We start from the raw sequence: 17806 nt of genomic DNA, 5'->3' as shown, positions 1-17806 counted from the left end.
GCAGACAGGTGTGATTTCCTCCAAAATTCCATCAAAGTTCAGCAATACATCAAATGACATGCTGAGGAAATGTCAGGTGATGCCTTTGCAGGAAACTAGGTAGGAAGATCTATATGCTAAGGAGTGCTATTGCTAAGTCACGTGGCATCCTTATTACAGTATAGTTTGAGCCAATGCTGCTGTAGAGAGAAGCTCTGAGCATTCTGGAGAATGATGGTCAACGGAGTGCTGAATATCACAAAAATGCCTGGGATTTTAAGTGGATTTAGAAGACTAAGCCTGAAACTTTAGCTAAAATCCATGTGCAGTAAATCAGCTGACAGCAGATGCTACAAAATCCAGCACTTGACTGACTAGCCTGATGTGATAATTGATAATTAGCGGAGTTGTATTTGGTTTTTTTTATGGATAGAACATACCTGGGCCATTTTCCACTTTGTTGGGTAGGTGTCAATGTTGTTAATGTATTGAAATCACTTTGGTTAGAGGCATGGTTGGTTCTGGAGCGCAGGTCTTCAGCACCACAGCCGGATGTTGTTCAGCTCAAAGCCTCTGCTGTATCCAGTGCACTCAGCCATTTTTCGATATCACATGGAGTGATTTGAATTGACTGAAAACAGGCTTCTGTGATGATGGGGACCTCAGGAGGGGGTTGAAATGGGCAGCCACTCAGCACTTTTTGCTGTAGGTAGTTGGAAATGCTTTAGCCTTATCCTTTGCACTCGTCTGCTGGGTTTGCCTTCATTGAGGATTGGGATGTTCATGGAGACCCCTCTTCCTGCGAGGTGTTTAATTATCCACCACTGTTCAGGACTGGATTTGGCAGGACTTGCAGTGCTTTGATTTGACCCATTGGTTGTGGAATTGTTTATAGCATGCTGCTTCCATCTTTTAATATGCACACAGTCCTATGTTGTAGCTTGATGAGGTTGAAACCTCAAATTTGTGTGTGCCTGGCACTTTCCTCATTGAACCAAGGCTGGTATCCTGCCTTGATGGCACTGGTAGAATGGGCTATTATGTTACAGATTGTGGTGGAATTCTGCTGTTGCTGATGGTCCACAGCTCTTCATGAATGTACAATTTTGAACTGTTAGATCTGTTCTGAGTCTATCCCATTTAGCAAGGTGGGTAGTGCTTTGATGTCTTCACTACAAAGATTTAATCATTTTTTATGACTATTAAAATCTATTGTTAACCAAATCAGATTTCCCATCATTCTTTTACATCCATTGAATGACTGACCACACTTTATGGAATTTACAATGTCCATCTTTTCCAGACAATTATTTTGTACAGTGATGCCCTTTCACAATTAGTTATGAGGCTTGCTGTCCTTATGATTAAATCTGGTAAATATTAATTTAGAATTGACCACAAGCGCAGAAATCCAATGAGTTCAGAATTTGTAGTGCCTTTGCATTTTGTATATGAATTCCAAATTCCAGCTTTACTTGGTGTCTCATCACCGATAGCATTCTCAAAGAATCAGATCTACTTTGAAGTTATGTGTTGCCAGTTTCTCCCCATCTGTCTTTCTACTAAAGCTGAATCCTTTCTGCTTTGTGTAAGCCCCATTAGCAGATGTTCTATTCCTTTCTCCACATCAATTTTAAATTTTGTCAGTTCATTGAGATCTGTATACTTCCCTAAACTAATTCCAATCAGCATAAATTGAAACAGATCAAACTGAATTTGTTCAGATTTCAAACGGTTGATTCTTGCCTGTACTCATGCAGGAAATGGGTTATTTTTAATTTGTTAATTTTGTCTTGCCTTACAAGAAAATTGCAAATTTCTCTTCACACTGATGGTTTGAGATTAACAGTAAAGCAAATGAGATATTGGCCTTTATATGTCATTAAAGGAATTTCATTGCTCCTTTTTGCCTTTATTGAGTTTTTGCGGTGCTTTGCACCAAGCTAATTGCTTCTGCTAATAAATAATCTAAAATCAATGCTGACAGCGGTTAATTGGCACACAGACTTTATTTCTTAAAGCACTCTGCCGACAACCTTCTTTAAATTAATAGCATTAAGTGCTATGAGGAAATAAATCTGAGGAATTGCCTGTCATTTACTGTCATGTCTAATAACTTTCAATAATGACTGCTGATAGATTTTTGTACCTTCCATTATTAAAGTAGGTGCATGTAATTATTCTTCTCATTATATTTAAACAATTAGCAATATTTGACATTTCTTCACTATGAAGCTGTTAAGGACAATTAACAAGCTTCGAGGATTTTGGAATGTTTTTCTCCTTAACATTTCTTTTCCAATTTTCCTAAAGTAAATGGTTTGCACTTTGCTGTATTTTACTGTAGCAGGAATCAAATTATCCCACAAATGGCAATTTACCGCAGGTTCGTGCAAATTCCATCATATTTATTGTCACGCTATTTCAATCATCTCTGTCACGATTAAATTTACCTATTAATTTTACTTACCCTTGAGTCCTCCAAGGTTAGTCTTCAAGGTATGTAGTGCTATTGCATTCTTACCCCTGAAACAACACATCTACATCCCCAGTGATATTCTACACTGTACCATCCACTTTTGAACTGGCTTTAGTTTACTGTCTCAGTGCTGCTGTCCCAGTATCCCCATCACTGGTGTTGGATTCTCCCACTGCTAGGGTACCTACTTAAACAGATATTCAGCAATATTTTGTATAACACAGATTTCATCAATCAAAAAGGAAGCACTTTAAGAAACCATTTCCTCTTCCCTCTTTTTCCCCTCACTTTGACTTTGCTCTCTCTTGTACTTACTCATTTATTCTTGCACAGTTACTTTGCCCTTGCAATGGCCACAAATGTTCAAACTTTTTAAATGTTGGAGAAACAAAGGGGGATAATTGAAAACCTTCCGTTTGTCCAAAGTTCAACAGGCTTTATATGAAAGAAAAAGCCCCTAGATGGGGTATTGTCTTTGTTGTCTCCTTCCCCCTCTCTCTCGCCCATCAACTTGAAACTTGTTCTGAAGTTCATGGAATGTTTGTAAACATTTGGTGGTGATGTGTTAACAGATAACTTAGTCTCGAGTTGCTATGATTACATACATTTTTATGTGCATATTGTAGTCTTGAGTTTTGGATAGTGACGGTAGAGGCTCCAACTTTCTTTCCATCACTTGGCTGACCAGGAATCTCTCCTGCTCTTACTGCCTGCTTTTGGCATGTTAGAAGGATTTGCAGGGTGATAATCAACCTGTTTGGTCACGTTAAAATAAACTTGAATTTTGTCTTCTCCACTGTGCCCTGAGGTGCTGACTCTGTTAAATTCTCATCCTTGTTTTCAGTTCTCATCCTTGGTCTTGCCTGTCCCTATCTCTGTAATCTCCAACTCCACAACCCTCCAAGGTATTTGCACTCCTCTTATTCTGACTTCTTGTACTTCCCAATCATAATTGCTCCACCATTGATGGCCATGCCTTCTGTTGCATCGGCCCTAAGTTCCTGGACTCCCTCCGTAAACCGCCTTACTTGGCTTCCTCCTTTAAGACATCCTTAAGATCTACTATTTTGACCAAGCTTTTAGTCATCTCACCAAATATCTCCATATGTGGCTTGGTGTCATACGTTGTTTTCTAATTCTCTAGTGAAGGGTCTTGGGATGTTTCATTATGTTGAAGGTGTTGTATAAATATAAGTTGTTGTCATAGGTAGAAGTTGATGCTGTTTTTCTTTCTTCCTATGGAACTCCAACTGTTTCTAACTGTTCTCTAGTTTGTAGAAGAAGCTTATTGTATCCAAAGTGAGCCAGACTGGCATTTATATAACAGTTTCTCATATCTTAGTTATCATATAACTCTTGAATTATCTTTTGAAAGTAGTTATTATGTAGGCAGACAGAATACAAGAGATGCCAAAGGTTGCTTTTTTGCACTGAATTTACTCCACTGGGAAGCACCTTATAGTTGTGTGGCATAAATTCATGAATAGAAAAATTGGAACATGACCCAAATACTCCTTTATATTGTCATATCAGGGCACACTCAGAAAAATGTCTGCCTCCATGCTGTGCCTAACTCGAAATAAGGCAGAGCTAGATAGATTCTTGATTAACAAGGGGGCGAAAGGTTATCAGGGGTAGGCAGGAATGTGGGGTTGAGGTTACGTTCTGATCAGCCATGATCTTATTGAATGGCAGAGCAGGCTTGAGGGCCGAGTGGCCTACTCCTCCTCCTCATTTGTATGTTATGAATGCACCATCCTTGGCCAACAAGTCCTGGGGTGGGACTCCACCTTGGCATCTCTGGCTCGGAGGCAGGGATTATAAATATTTATGTGCTATTAACTCTAGAGTCCCTCAAGGATCTATCATCAGTTCCCTCCTCCTCCTCATCTACATGTTGATGCTTGGCCACATCATTTGAAAACACCTCAGGTTCGACATGTACTCTAACAACGTTCAGATCTACCACACCACCACCTCTCCTGAGTTTTGTGTTATCGGATTGATTCTAGATAACCTGCAGTTTTCTTCAGTTAAGCATTTGGCAGACTGATGGCACATTATCTTCACCACCGCTACAACATGTGTACCTTTGTCACTGATTCCATCTCCTTCCCTGGTAACAGTCTTTAGGCTGAACCAGACTGTTTGCAAACTTGGTATCCTATTTGACAATGAGTGGATCTTCAATTCCAATATTCCCTTGACTGGCTGATGATGGGGATACTCGTGAAGCCTATTCTTCCTGTTAGTTATCCATCACTGTTCACAACTATATGTGGAGGAACTGCAGAGCTTTGATTCAAGTTGTTGATTGTGGTATCATTTAGCTCTTGTCTTATGGCATACACCAACAACTTACATTAAAGGCAGTATATAAATATACTGAAATATCACAAGGTGCTTCACAGGAGGGTTGTTAAACAGAATATGCCACTGAGCCACATAGAGATATTGCATCAGCTGATCAGAAGCTTGTTCAAAGAACTAGGTTTTAAGGAGTGTCCTAAAGGAAGAAAACCAGGGGGAGAGGTGTAGGAACGGTATTCCAGAGCTTAGGACCAAGGCATCTGAGGGCACAGCCACCATTTGTGGATCATTTAAAATTGGGGATGCTCAAGTGACCAGTATTAGAGGAGCACAGATAGCTCAGTGGGTTGGGAGGCTGAAAGAGTTTGCAGAGCTAGGGAGAGGCAAGGCCAGGCAGGCATTTTAAAACTGGGATGAGAATTTTAAAATAGAGATGTTGCTGGACTGGGAGCCAGTGTAGCTCAGTGAGCATAGGGGTGATAAGGGAACAGGACTTGCTGTGAATTAAGACATGGACAGCTGAGTTTTTGGATGACTCCAAGTTTATGAAAGATGTAGGGTAGAATGTGGGAGTCCAGCCAGGAGTGCTTTAGAATAGTTGAGTCCAGAGGTACAGATGACATGAATGAGGGAGTCAACAGCAGATGAGCCGAGACGGGGAGGCTGGGTGATGTTACAAAGGTGGAAATAGGTGGTCTTGGTGTTGATGCAAATATGGGATTGGAAGCTCATCTCAGGCCAAAAGTGACACCAAGGTTGTGAACAGACTGGCTTAATTTTAGACTGTTGCCAGGAAGAGGGATGGAGTCTGTAGCTGAGGAACGGATTTTGGATTGGGGACCGAAAATAATGTCTTCAATCATCCCAACTTTGAATTGCAAGAAATTTCTGCTCATCCAGTTCTGGATGTCAAATAAGCAGTCTGATAGTTCAGCAACAGTGGAGGAGTTGAGCAAGGTAGTGGTGAGGTAGAACTGCCCCACAGCAACATCATCTGAAAGCACAGCTTTCACAAGTACGCTGATGAAACTAGCTGTACCTTGCCACCACCTCTTTCAACAAATCTGCGAGAGGTAGAATGGTAAGAATGATGTCAAGTAGACTTTTTCCTTGAGCTGGGTTTCTCACCACCTGTCATAGGCCCAGTCTGGCAGCTGTGTCCTTCAGGACGCTTCCTCCTCAGTCAGTAGCAGTACTACCAAACCACTTTTTGTGATAGACATTGAAGTCCCCCGCCTAGAGTACATTCTGTATCATTCCTGCCCTCAGTGATTCTTTTGAGTGCTGTTCAACATGAATGGTTACTGATTCATCAGCTGAGGGAGGGTTAGAGTTGGTAATTAGTAGTAGGTTTTCTTGCCCATGTTTGATCTGATGTTATGAGACTTCATGGCATCCAGAATCAATGTTGAAGACTTCCAGAGCCATTTTTTCTGGACTGCATACTGTGCTGACACCATTGGTGGCTCTGTCCTATCCTAAAGGACATTAATTAACGAGCCAGATAGATTTTGATGACAGTCTAGTCATTACATGGCCACCATTACTGATGCTGGCATTTTAGTCCAGATTTTTATTTAATTAACTGCATTTAAATTCCCTAGCTGCCATGTGGGATTTGAACTTGTGTCTCTAGTCCAATAACATAACTACAATGCTACCATGCCCCCATTAAGGCAAAAGGCTATTTTGCTAGCTCTAGAAGATAATTTTGAGCTTTTGTGACTCAACTATTATTATCTTTCATCAATATCGGTGCATCTCCTTTGCAATTTTCCTGACTGCCCAGCTTCAAGTCTTGCTCAACTTGTAGTCAGTCCTCATGGTAGCTACTACATGCTACTCTTAAAACTGAATTTGTGCTTCTATCTTATCTGTTTTATTTCTTAATCCTGCGTGCATTTGTGAACAGAGCTCTCATTTTGCTAACTTTTCCTACCTACAATATGAATGATGGTGTTTTTCTCTCAGTTTTTGATTTGATACACATTTTTTGCTAATGCTCTGTTCATTGCTGTGCAGGAAATTTAGTATACACTTACTTCTCAACACTCCTTTATTTTTAATGGGTCTTTATTATTCCCATAACCTTTTCTATTCCCAGGATATTTGTTACCTTTGTCACTTATTGTACTCCGACCTTCACTATTATCCATCCTTTTACATGATAACGGTTGGGTCACAAAAACTCCAAATGGGAAAAGGATTAATTTTTTAAAAACAGAAGCATATTCATGCTTGCAAAATTGTTATAAAATTTAATTTGTGTTTCCAGCTACCATGTTCTGTCACATTGAACAATGGCGTATGCAGGATAATTTTATCTCATGTCTTCCCTGGAACAGATGTCTTCATGAGCTATTAATTCTAGAGCTTATGTTAGAAAATCATGACTGTGCCAATTTTACACTGACTAGCTATTTCACCATGGGAAGAATCACAGCTGAGCCTCATCCTGTCCTCATTAAGCGTTCATACAAATGCATTTTGGTCAAGAATGCCAGATGATTTCCGCACCCTCTTCCCCTCCCCAACCAAGAGGTATTGAGTGCATTGAAGTGCCCCTACTGCTGCCTTTTATTCAGCAAACACTGCAAGGCTCAGATGCTCACTGGATAAAGTTACTAAATCTTTTAAGCTTTTATTAAAATTAAATATTCGAAGTGATGTGAAGAGTACCAGCCAGAGTTGACAAGGTCATTGTTGCCACATCTAATATAGTTTCCATAGGCAAGTTTTCAGTAAAGCTCCTGCTGCATTTGACTCCTTTGAGCTTATATATTGTCTTTTGCAGTCTATTAACATTCAAACCAACACTGTATCATTATGCTACAAATATGACCAAACTTTGATATGTAACTCTAATACATGTTTCCAAATAGCTTGAAGAAGTCATGGAAAAGGAGACATACAAGAATGCCAAACTAATTTTGGAGAGGTTTGATCCAGAATCCAAGAAAGCTAAAGTAAGTGTTTAAAGCTGGAAATATGTTAGGATTGGAGAGAAATGCATTTTTGTTTTTCTTTGTTGTTGATTGTGAAAACAATAGTTTCATGCTGTGGTAATTTTTCATTTAGTTAATTTGTTGTCATTAAAACAGAATTAAACATTTGAATACCTGTTAAGAATGAGCTATTATGCAATTCAACAGGATTGGAAAGTTTGAAGTTGGCACATGAATTTCATTTCTATTATACAAGAATTGTCCTGTTTCCAATTGGTTAAACCAATTTTTTCATGTTAAGCTTCAAGGTTTTTTGCACAAAAATTGTCATGTTTTCTAAAGCCCAGCAAAGGATTAAAAAAATTGGTAGGAGAAAATGTAATGAGAGTAAATTAGCAAGAAATGTAAAAAGTTTCTAAGAATTACTCCAAGAATGTGGAAAGGAAGTGAGTACCAAAAGTATATGGCAATCCCTGAAAGGCTGGTCTAGGGGAAATAATGGCCCACATCTTCCGATATGGGGAGAGGCCTCTGACTCCACTTAGGTTGCTGATGAGCCTTCAGATTCTGAGGGGGAGGTGATGTCGTAGTGATATTGTCGCTGGACGAGTAATCCAGAGACCCAGGCTAATGCTCTTTCAATCCTGCCATGATGGTGGAACTTGAATTCAATAAAAATCTGGAATTAAAATTCTAATGATGACCATGGAACCACTGTTGATTGTTGCAAAGACCAATCTGGTTCACTAATGTCCTTTAGAAAATCTGTCGTCCTTATTTGGCACACATGTGACTCCAGGCCCACAGCAATGTGGTTGACTCTTAAATTCCCTCTGAAATCTGGGCGCCAGTGCCAAAATTGGGAGAGCTGCCTCAAAGACTAGTCAAGCAACAGCCTGACATAGACATCGTCAATGTCCAACACCATCCCTGGGTATGTCCTGCCCCACTGGCAGGACAGACCCAGCAGAGCTGGCACAGTGGTATGCAGGAGGGAGGGAGTTGCCCTGGGAGTCCTCGGCATCAACTCCAGACCTCATGAAGTCTCATGGCATCAGGTCAAACGTGGGCAAGAAACTCTCTTGCTGATTATTACGTACCACCCTCCCCTCGGCTGATGAATCAGTGCTCCTCCATATTGAACATCATTTGGAGGAAGCACTAAGTGTGGCAAGGGCGCAGGATGTACTCTGGATAGAGACTTCGATATCCATCACCAAGAATGGCTCTGTAGCACCACTACTGACCAAGATGGCCGAGTCCTAAATGACATATCTGCTAAACTGGTCTGCAGCAGCTGGTTAGGGAACCAACAAGAGGGAAAAACATACTTGACGTCATTCTCACCAACCTGCCTGCCTCAGATGCATCTGTCCATGACAGTATCGGTAGGAGTGACTACCGCACTCCTTGTGGAGATGAAGTCCCACCTTCACATTGAGGATACCTTCCATCGTGTTGCGTGGCACTACCACTGTGCTAAATGGGATAGATTCCGAATAGATCTAGCAACTCAAGACTTGGCGTCCATGAGGCTGTGGGCATCTGCAGCAGCAAAATTGTACTCGAACACAATCTGTAACCTCATGGCTTGGCATATCCCCACTCTACCATTACCATCAAGTTAGGGGATCAACCATGGTTCAATGAAGAGTGCAGGAGGGCATGCCAGGAGCAGTACCAGGCATACCTAAAAATGAGGTGTCAACCTGATGAAGCTATAACACAGGACTGTTTGCATGCCAAACAGCGAAAGCAGCAAGTGATAGAGCTAAGCAATCCCACAACCAACGGATCAGATCTAAACTCTGCAGTCCTGCCGCATCCAGTCGTAAATGGTGGTGGACATTTAAACAACTCACTGGAGGAGGAGGCTCCACAAATATCCCCATCCTCACTGATGGAGGAGCCCAGCACATCAGTGCAAAAGATAAGGTTGAAACATTCGGAACAACCTTCAGCTAGAAGTGCCAAGTGGATGACGCATCTCGGCCTCCACCAGATGCCAGTCTTCAGCCAATTTGATTCACTCCATGTGACATCAATAAACGGCTGAAGACATTGGATACTGCAAAGGCTATGTACCCTGACAATATTCTGGCAATAGTACTGAAGACTTGTACTCCAGAGCTGCACCCCTAGCCAAGCTGTTCCAGTATAGCTACAGCCCTGGCATCTACCCGGCTACGTGGAAAATTGCCTAGCTATGTCCTGTACACAAAAGCAGAACAAATCCAACCCAGCCAATAACTGCCCCATCAGACAATATCCAGGCTTGAGCTGACAAGTGGCAAGTAGCATTCATGCCACACAAGTGTCAAGCAATGACCATCTCCAACAAGAGAGAATCCAACCATCGCATTCAATGTTCAATGGCATTACCATCACTGAATCCCCCACCATCAACACCCCTGGGCTTACCATTGAGCAGAAACTGAACTGGACTAGCCATATCGATACTTTGGATACAAAAGCAGGTCAGAGGCCAGGAATCGTGCGACGAGTAACTCACCTCCTGACTCCCCAAAGCCTGTCCATCATCTGCAAGACATAAGTCAGGAGTGTGATGGAATACTCCCCACTTTCCTGGATGAGTGCAGCTCCCACAACACCCAGGAAGCTTGACACCATCCAGGGCAAGCTGCCTGCTTGATTGGCACCACATCCACAAACACTCACTCCCTCCACCACTGACGCACAGTGGCAGCAGTGTGTACCATCTACAAGATGCTTTGCAGGAACTCACCAAGGCTCCTTAGACAGCACCTTCCAAACCCACGACCACTACCATCTAGAAGGACAAGGACAGCAGATAGATGGGAACACCACCACCTGGAAGTTCCCCTCCAAGTCATTCACCATCTTGACTTGGAAATATATCCCAGTTCTTTCACTGTTGCTGGGTCAAAATCCTGGAACTCCCTTCCTAATAGCACTGTGGGTGTACCTGCACCACATGGACTGCAGTGGTTCAAGAAGGCAGCTCACCACCACTTTCTCAAGGGCAACTAGGGATGGGCAACAAATGCTGGCCCAGCCAGCGAAGCCCACATCCTATGAATGAATTTTTAAAAATGCAAAGGTGGTTGGGAAAGTAAGCTGTGAAGAGGGCACAAACAATCTGCATAGGGATATAGATAGGTTAAGTGAGTGAGCAAGAAGATGGCAGATTATAATGTCTAAAAAGTAGAACCAGATCATTCAGGAGTGAGATTAGGAAACACTTCTACACACACAGCTTGTAGAAGTTTGGAACAATCTTCCACAAAAGGCAACTTATGCATGACAAATTTAAAACCGAGATGAATTGATTCTTGTTAACCAAAGATATTGAGGGATATGTGGCAAAGATGCATAATGTCCTGGATAAGTATAAGTTCTTTCATTTTTAAACACTTGCCCAGTGAGAGGGTGGGTTATGGGGGTCGGTGTGTGTGTGTGTGTGCCGGGGTGGGGGGGTGGTTGTTCTTGAGCCCACAAGCTCTGAAACTAGCTTTCATTATGGTGGCCCTCCTTTGGAAATTTTACTAGTACGTGCACATGCCCCACTATCAAACTTGAGCAGCCTCAAGGAACCACATAATCCTATGTGCTTATACATACACATACTTCTACTGTATGATTCCTAGATTAATATATTTCTAGACCAACAAAAAACATTGGTAGATTTGGCTCTGAGAAATAAATTTGGGCAAGTAACTGATTTTAGAGTAAAATAACTGGAAAGTAGTGACTAAACAACAGTTGACCCTTAATCTATTTAGTCACTTCAGAATTCTCATTAAACTTGTCGTACATGACTTGCCTTTAACAAATCTATGCTGACTGTCCTTCATTAACTGAAGTGTTTTAAATGCTCAATAATTTTCCCACAACTGACTAATTGCTGTATAATTTTCCTTCTCTCCTTTCTTGAATAGCTGTACATTGGAAATTGCATGCTCAAGCAGTATTTAGATAATTGTGGCCAAAGCCCCTGCTGTCTTCCTCTGACTTCTTTCAACAGCCCCAAAGCAGATGCCATCTGACTCACTGACTTATCTACCTTTATTCTGTTAATTTTTTCAGTTGTTTCCTTTTCTGCAATTGCATCTAACAATAGTTGTGTAACCACCTATAGTATACCTGCATTCCTACTTCAAAGTAGCTATTTAGTATGTTTGCCATGCCTTCATTTTCTGCAATCAGAGTCAATTCTGACAATCCTATCCTCTTGACCTTTTCTCCTATTTTTTTATGCTTATAAGAGCCTTTTCTATTTCGTTTTCTATTAGCTGATGGTCTTTTTTAATTTTTATGTAGCCCTTTCACCCTACAGCCATGTCTTCTCATATTTATTTCTCCTAACCTAAGTGGAAAGAGCCTACTCGCATTTACTCGTCTATACCCCTCATAATTTTGTAAACTTCTGTCATATCTCCCCTCCTTCTTCTACGCTTCTACGTTTGCTGGATGTTGTCTACATGGACTTTAGTAAGGCCTTTGACAAGGTCCCACATGGGAGGTTAGTTCAGAAGGTTCAGACACTTGGTATCCATGGAGAGGTTGTAAACTGGATTCGAAATTGGCTGTGTGGGCGAAGACAGAATGGTAGTGGATGATTGCTTCTCAGACTGGAGGTCTGTGACTTGTGGTGTGCCTCAGGGATCTGTGCTGGGACCATTGTTGTTTGTTGTCTATACCAATGATTTGGATGATAATGTGGTGAATTGGATCAGCAAGTTTGCTGATGACACTAAGATTGGAGGCGTTGTGGACAGCGGGAGGAAGGCTTTCAAAGCTTGCAGAGAGATCTGGACCAACGGGAAAAATGGGCCAGAAAATGGCAGATGCAATTTAATGCGGAAAAGTGTGAGATGTTACATTTTGGAAGGTCAAACCAAGGTAGGACATACACAGTAAATGTTAGGGCACTGAGGAGAGCAGAGGAACAAAGGGATCTGGGAGTTCAGATACATAGTTCCCTGAAAGTGGCGTCACAGGTAGACAAGGTTGTAAAGAAAGCTTTTGGCATACTGGTCTTCATAAATCAAAGTATTGAGTATAGGAGTTGGGATGTTATGGTGAGTTTGTATAAGACATTGGTGAGGCCAACTTTGGAGTATTGTATGCAGTTCTGGTCGCCTAACTACAGGAAGGATATCAGTAAGATTGAGAGAGTGCAGAGAAGATTTACTAGGATGTTGCCGGGTCTTAAGGAGTTGAGCTACAGGGAAGATTAAACAGGTTAGGACTTTATTCCTTGGAGCGTAGAAGAATGAGGGGAGATATGATAGAAGTTTACAAAATTATGAGGGGTATAGACAGAGTAAATACGAGTAGGCTCTTTCCACTTAGATTAGGAGAAATAAACACAAGAGGACGTGGCTTTAGGGTGAAAGGGGAAAGGTTTAGGGGGAACATTAGGGGGAACTTCTTCACTCAGAGAGTGGTGAGAGTGTTGAACAAGCTACCATCTGACGTGGTAAATGCGGGCTCACTCTTAAGTTTTAAAAATAAATTAGGTACGTGGATGGGAGAGGTCTGGAGGGTTATGGCCTAGGTGCAGGTCAATGGGACTAGCAGAATAATATTTTGGCACAGACTAGAAGGGCCGAATGGCCTGTTTCCTGTGCTGTAGTGTTCTGTGGTTCTATGGTTTTAATGTCAATACCTTCCTGTTAAAGTTTCTGTATTCCTCACAATTTTCTTTAGCATATTTAGCACTAACTTTAACAAGCACTCATGCTTAAGTTTCAATTTGGTTTTATTCAATTTATCCACAGATCTTGATTCTTTGATTCCCCTTTTCATCTTTATTAGAATATGTTTTTTGTAGGTTATTCATCTAATTGAACAATTTCACTGCTGGTCTCTCTATTTGTTTGATAACATTTCTGTCCAGTTGGCTTTGACCAGATCCTTGCTTATCTAGCTTAATTTGCCTTTTACCAGTCTAGCAAGCTTTATTTTAATACTTCCTTGCCCTTTTTTATTCTTGTGTTCAACTGTTGTGTGATCTCTACTATCTACTTATTCTATCCTAAAATCAACTATTTGCCCAAATTTATTCCTCAAAACTGAGTCGATCAATGGTTCTTGTTGGTCTAGAAATAAATTGAGCTAGGAATCAGACCTTAATACATTCTAAAGAATGTCTCCAACTTGAACATGTGCATTACCTTTATTTCAGTTTTTGTTATAGTTATCATTCCACGTTTTTGATCATAGGAACAGGAGGAGGCCATTTAACCCCTTGAGCCTGTTCTACCATTCAATGAGATCATGGCTGATGTATGATACTGTTCCCAACTCCTTGACTCCCCACCCAGCAAACATAGTTTCTCCATATCTACTCCATCTGTTCTTCTTACTTAATTGTTCTTGCATATCTCTCTTTCACCTGCATTGCTTGGGGATCTGTAACACACACTAGAATTGTACCATTTCATTTCTTTATTCTGAGCACAACCTGAAGGACATTATTAAATTCTGGTGCACCTGTTCTATGTTTTTCTTGTTCAGACCTTAGTCACATTGGAGCAATATGTTATACAGTAGCCACAGTTATCAATGTTTCCAGCTTTTCCATGTTTTTTGAATGCTTTCTGATTTACATTCATATCGCTCAAACCTGATTCCAGTGTTTTAGAGCATTGACCATTATTCTGTTTCCTGATTTTTGTGCTTTAATATTGATTTCCTTTGCTCCTTTCTATAGCAGTGTTTTTACCATTCTCTATCACGTTCTTTTTTCCCTTTTTTGATACATCAGTATCTCTTCGCTGCACCCCTTTGTTACATTGCCATCTTGCCCTGCCTTTCACTTTTCTTCCCTGTCCTTTGCCTGCGGTGTGCCCTCTTTCTTGTTTTGATACCTTCTATTCTTATCATCCTGAAAGTTTTAATTTCACTTCTCTTAGTGTATGAATTTTAATCCAATCAACTGCACTATTTAGTCTCATAACAAATACATTGATACATATTCAGTTTAAGTGAAACCATCCCAGCCAAACCCCTCCTTCCTTCAAAAATTATCCCATTATCTGAGAGATCTGAACCTTTCCTTCATTTGCCATCCCCAAAACTATGATTTTGCTTACTTATCTGTTTCTCCCTATCTGGTGCAGTGTGTGGCGATCACTCTGTTGTCTTTGTGCCGCAATTTGTTTCTGAGTCCCTGAAACTGATATTTTCTATGCTTTTTGTACTCATTTCTGCGATAAAGGCATCAATGGCGAAGCTGGCATTTATTGCATGGTGCTGCCTTCTTGAACTACTGCAATCCATCTTAAGTTATTCCTACAATGCAGTTGGGCATGGAGGTCCAGGATTTTGACTTCGGGAAAATGAAAGCACAACAAAAATTAACTAAGTAGGGCCAGAGGGGAGCTTCAAGGTGTTGAGGTTTCCATGCAATTGCTGCGCTTGTCTTCTGAAGGGTGAAGGCCAAGAGTTTGGAAGATGGTGACTTGCTGCAGTGCATCCTGTAGACAGTTTGGGCTGGATTTTACTGTCGGCGAGCGGGGGCAGGGTCTGCTTGCCGACGTGTAAAATGACGCGCGGTGATGTCGGGCAGAACTCCTGTTGCCACCGCGCCCCATTTAAATTTTCAGGAAGGCAGGGGCGCAGCAAAATGAGCTACGTGCCCGCCAGCCTGTCAATGACCAATTGAGGCCATTAACCGAGCAATTAAAGTAATTAGTGGACCTGCCCATCCAACCTTAAGGTTGGCGAACAGGCCAGGAGTCCCAGCGTCAACTAGAAAAAGCATGAAACCTCATCCACAGGCGGGATGAGGTTTCATGTAGGGTTTTAAACATTTTAATAAAGTTTTTTTTGGAAATTATGAACATGTACCAACTCATGTGACTGATGACATTGTCACATGAGGGGACATGTTAGGGAAATTTTATTTTTCTATTTTGAGCTTTTTCACAATTTGAGCCAATCTCCCTGAAGCAGCACTTAGCCTCAGGGAGATGAGTGCGCTCTTTCATGCGTATGCACGAAAGAGCACACTCTCGATTTTAGGCATTCCCTCGCCCGCATAGGAAGCGCATAGCGTTTCCCTGCAGGCCTTAATTGGCCCACCCACGTAAAATGGCACCGATCGCAAGTGCACTTGCACGCGCCTGCCCATCAATTCAGCTCTATATCTTGCATCTAAAGTACAGCAGTAGTGGAGGAAGTGGATGTTTAAAGTGGTGGATGAGGTACCAATCAAGCAGACTGTTTTTTGGATGCTGTCAAATTTCTTGTGCGTTGTTGCACCTGTGCCTTTTGAGAGAAGTGGAGAGTGTTTTGTACCTCATAGATAGATGGGAGGCCTTGGTGAGTCAGGAGGTGAACTACCTGCTGCAGAATACTAAATCTTTGATCTGCTGTATTTGCTATGGCATATATGTAGCTGGTCCAATTGAGTTTCTGGTTAATGATACATCCCCAGGATGTTAATGGTGAGGTATTAAATAATGGTAATGCCATTAAACGTCAAAGGATGAGTTTAGGTCTTTTGTTAGAGATGAACGTTGCCTGGCGTGTGTGTGGAGCGTATCTTGCCATATATCAGCCCAAGCCTGAATATTGTCCAGGCATTGAATGTGGGCATGGCTTGCTTCATTGTCTGAGGAATTGTGAGTGAAGCCAAACACTCTGTGTAGAGACCCGTTTTTGATTATTATCAATCAGGGAAGGCCATCGAAGAAGCAAAAGGTGTTTGGGCCTAGGTTGATGATCTGACGAACTCCTGCAGCAATGTCCTGGGGCTCTGATGATTATCCACTGACAAACCCATTCATTTTCCTTTTGTGTTTGATATGACTCCAGCTAGTGGTGGGCTCTTTATACACCCCACCAATTCTCTTTGGGTTCCTTTAGACCAGGGTTCTGTGGTGACATACTCAATTAAATATTGCCTTATTGCCAAGGACTGTCACTCTCACCTCACCTCAGGAATTCAGTCCTCATGTTCATCTTTGCTGCAAGGTAGTCATGAAGTCTGGAGCTGAGTGATCCTGGCAGAACCCAAACTGTGCATCAGTAAACAGCTTAATGGTAAGTGCCATTTAGTAATATTGGTTCCTTTTGTTGCTTTGCTGATGATTGGCTGCCCCATCAGCCCTTTCATTCTGGATTGGATTTGTCCAGCTTTTTGTGGACAAGAAATACCTAGGCAATTTTCCACGTTGTCTGGTAGGTGCCAGTGTTGTAGCTGCACTGGAACAACTTGGCTAGAAGAGTTGCTGGTGTTGGAGTGTAGGTCTTCAGCATCATAGCTGGGATGCAGTTTGAGCCAATAGCCTATGTGCCCAATGCGCTCAGCCGTTTCTTTCACTTATGAAGCGAATTGAATTGCCTGAAAAGCTAGCGTTTGTGAGGAGGCCAGAAAGCATCATTTTCTCAACATTTCCGGCTGAGGATAGTTGCAAATGCAGCAGCCTTGTCTTTTCCACTTGTGCTGGGCTCTGCCATCATTGTGGATGGGGATGTTCGTGGAGCCTCCACCTTCTGTTAATTGTCCACCACCATTAGCAGCTGGTTGTGGCAGGACTGCAGAACTTTGACCTGATCATTGATTGTTGGATTGCTTAGCTTTGTCTGTAGCATGCTCATTCTGCTGTTTAGCATGCAAGTAGTCCTGTGCTGTAGTATCACTGGGTTGACATCTCATTTTCAGATATACTTGGTGCTGCTCCTGTCCTGATCATCTGCACTCCTCAGTTAACCAGGATTGGTCATCCAGTTTGGAGATGGAGGAGTGAGGAATCTGTCAGGTCATGGTTACAGATTGTCATGGTATGCAATTCTGCTGTTGCTGATGACCCACTGCTTCACAGACACCAGATTTTGAGCTGCTAGATCTGTTCTTTATCACAGTTCAGATAGATTGTGACATAATAGAGGATGTCTTCAGTGTGAAGACAGGACTTGGTCTTCACATGGACTGTGTGGTGGGCATTTCTGCCAATCCCATCATGGACCGATGCATCTGTGACACATGGATTGTTGAGAAAGGGTTAAGCAGGTTATTCCGTTATGTGGCTGTCTCATCACTTGTCGCAAGCCCAACCTGACAGCCATTTCCTTCAGGATTTAGCCAGCTTGGTTAGTG

At 41.8% G+C, this 17806-nt stretch overlaps 1 protein-coding gene across 2 annotated transcripts in view; it reads left to right on the top strand.

Annotated features, from left to right (window-relative positions):
• The window catches only part of lnpk (lunapark, ER junction formation factor), a 106855-nt gene that overhangs the window by 56762 nt on the left and 32287 nt on the right, over window positions 1-17806 (top strand). For both annotated transcript variants that reach the window (XM_041201456.1, XM_041201457.1), the window contains exon 7: window positions 7651-7734. In XM_041201456.1, the coding sequence (XP_041057390.1) occupies window positions 7651-7734 (84 nt within the window). The remainder of the gene's footprint in view (window positions 1-7650; window positions 7735-17806) is intronic.

Source organism: Carcharodon carcharias, chromosome 12 (genome assembly GCF_017639515.1).
Source record: "Carcharodon carcharias isolate sCarCar2 chromosome 12, sCarCar2.pri, whole genome shotgun sequence".
Lineage (NCBI taxonomy): Eukaryota > Metazoa > Chordata > Chondrichthyes > Lamniformes > Lamnidae > Carcharodon > Carcharodon carcharias.
The sequence above is the reverse complement of the archived record's forward strand: the minus strand, read 5'-3'. Positions and strand labels throughout refer to the sequence as shown.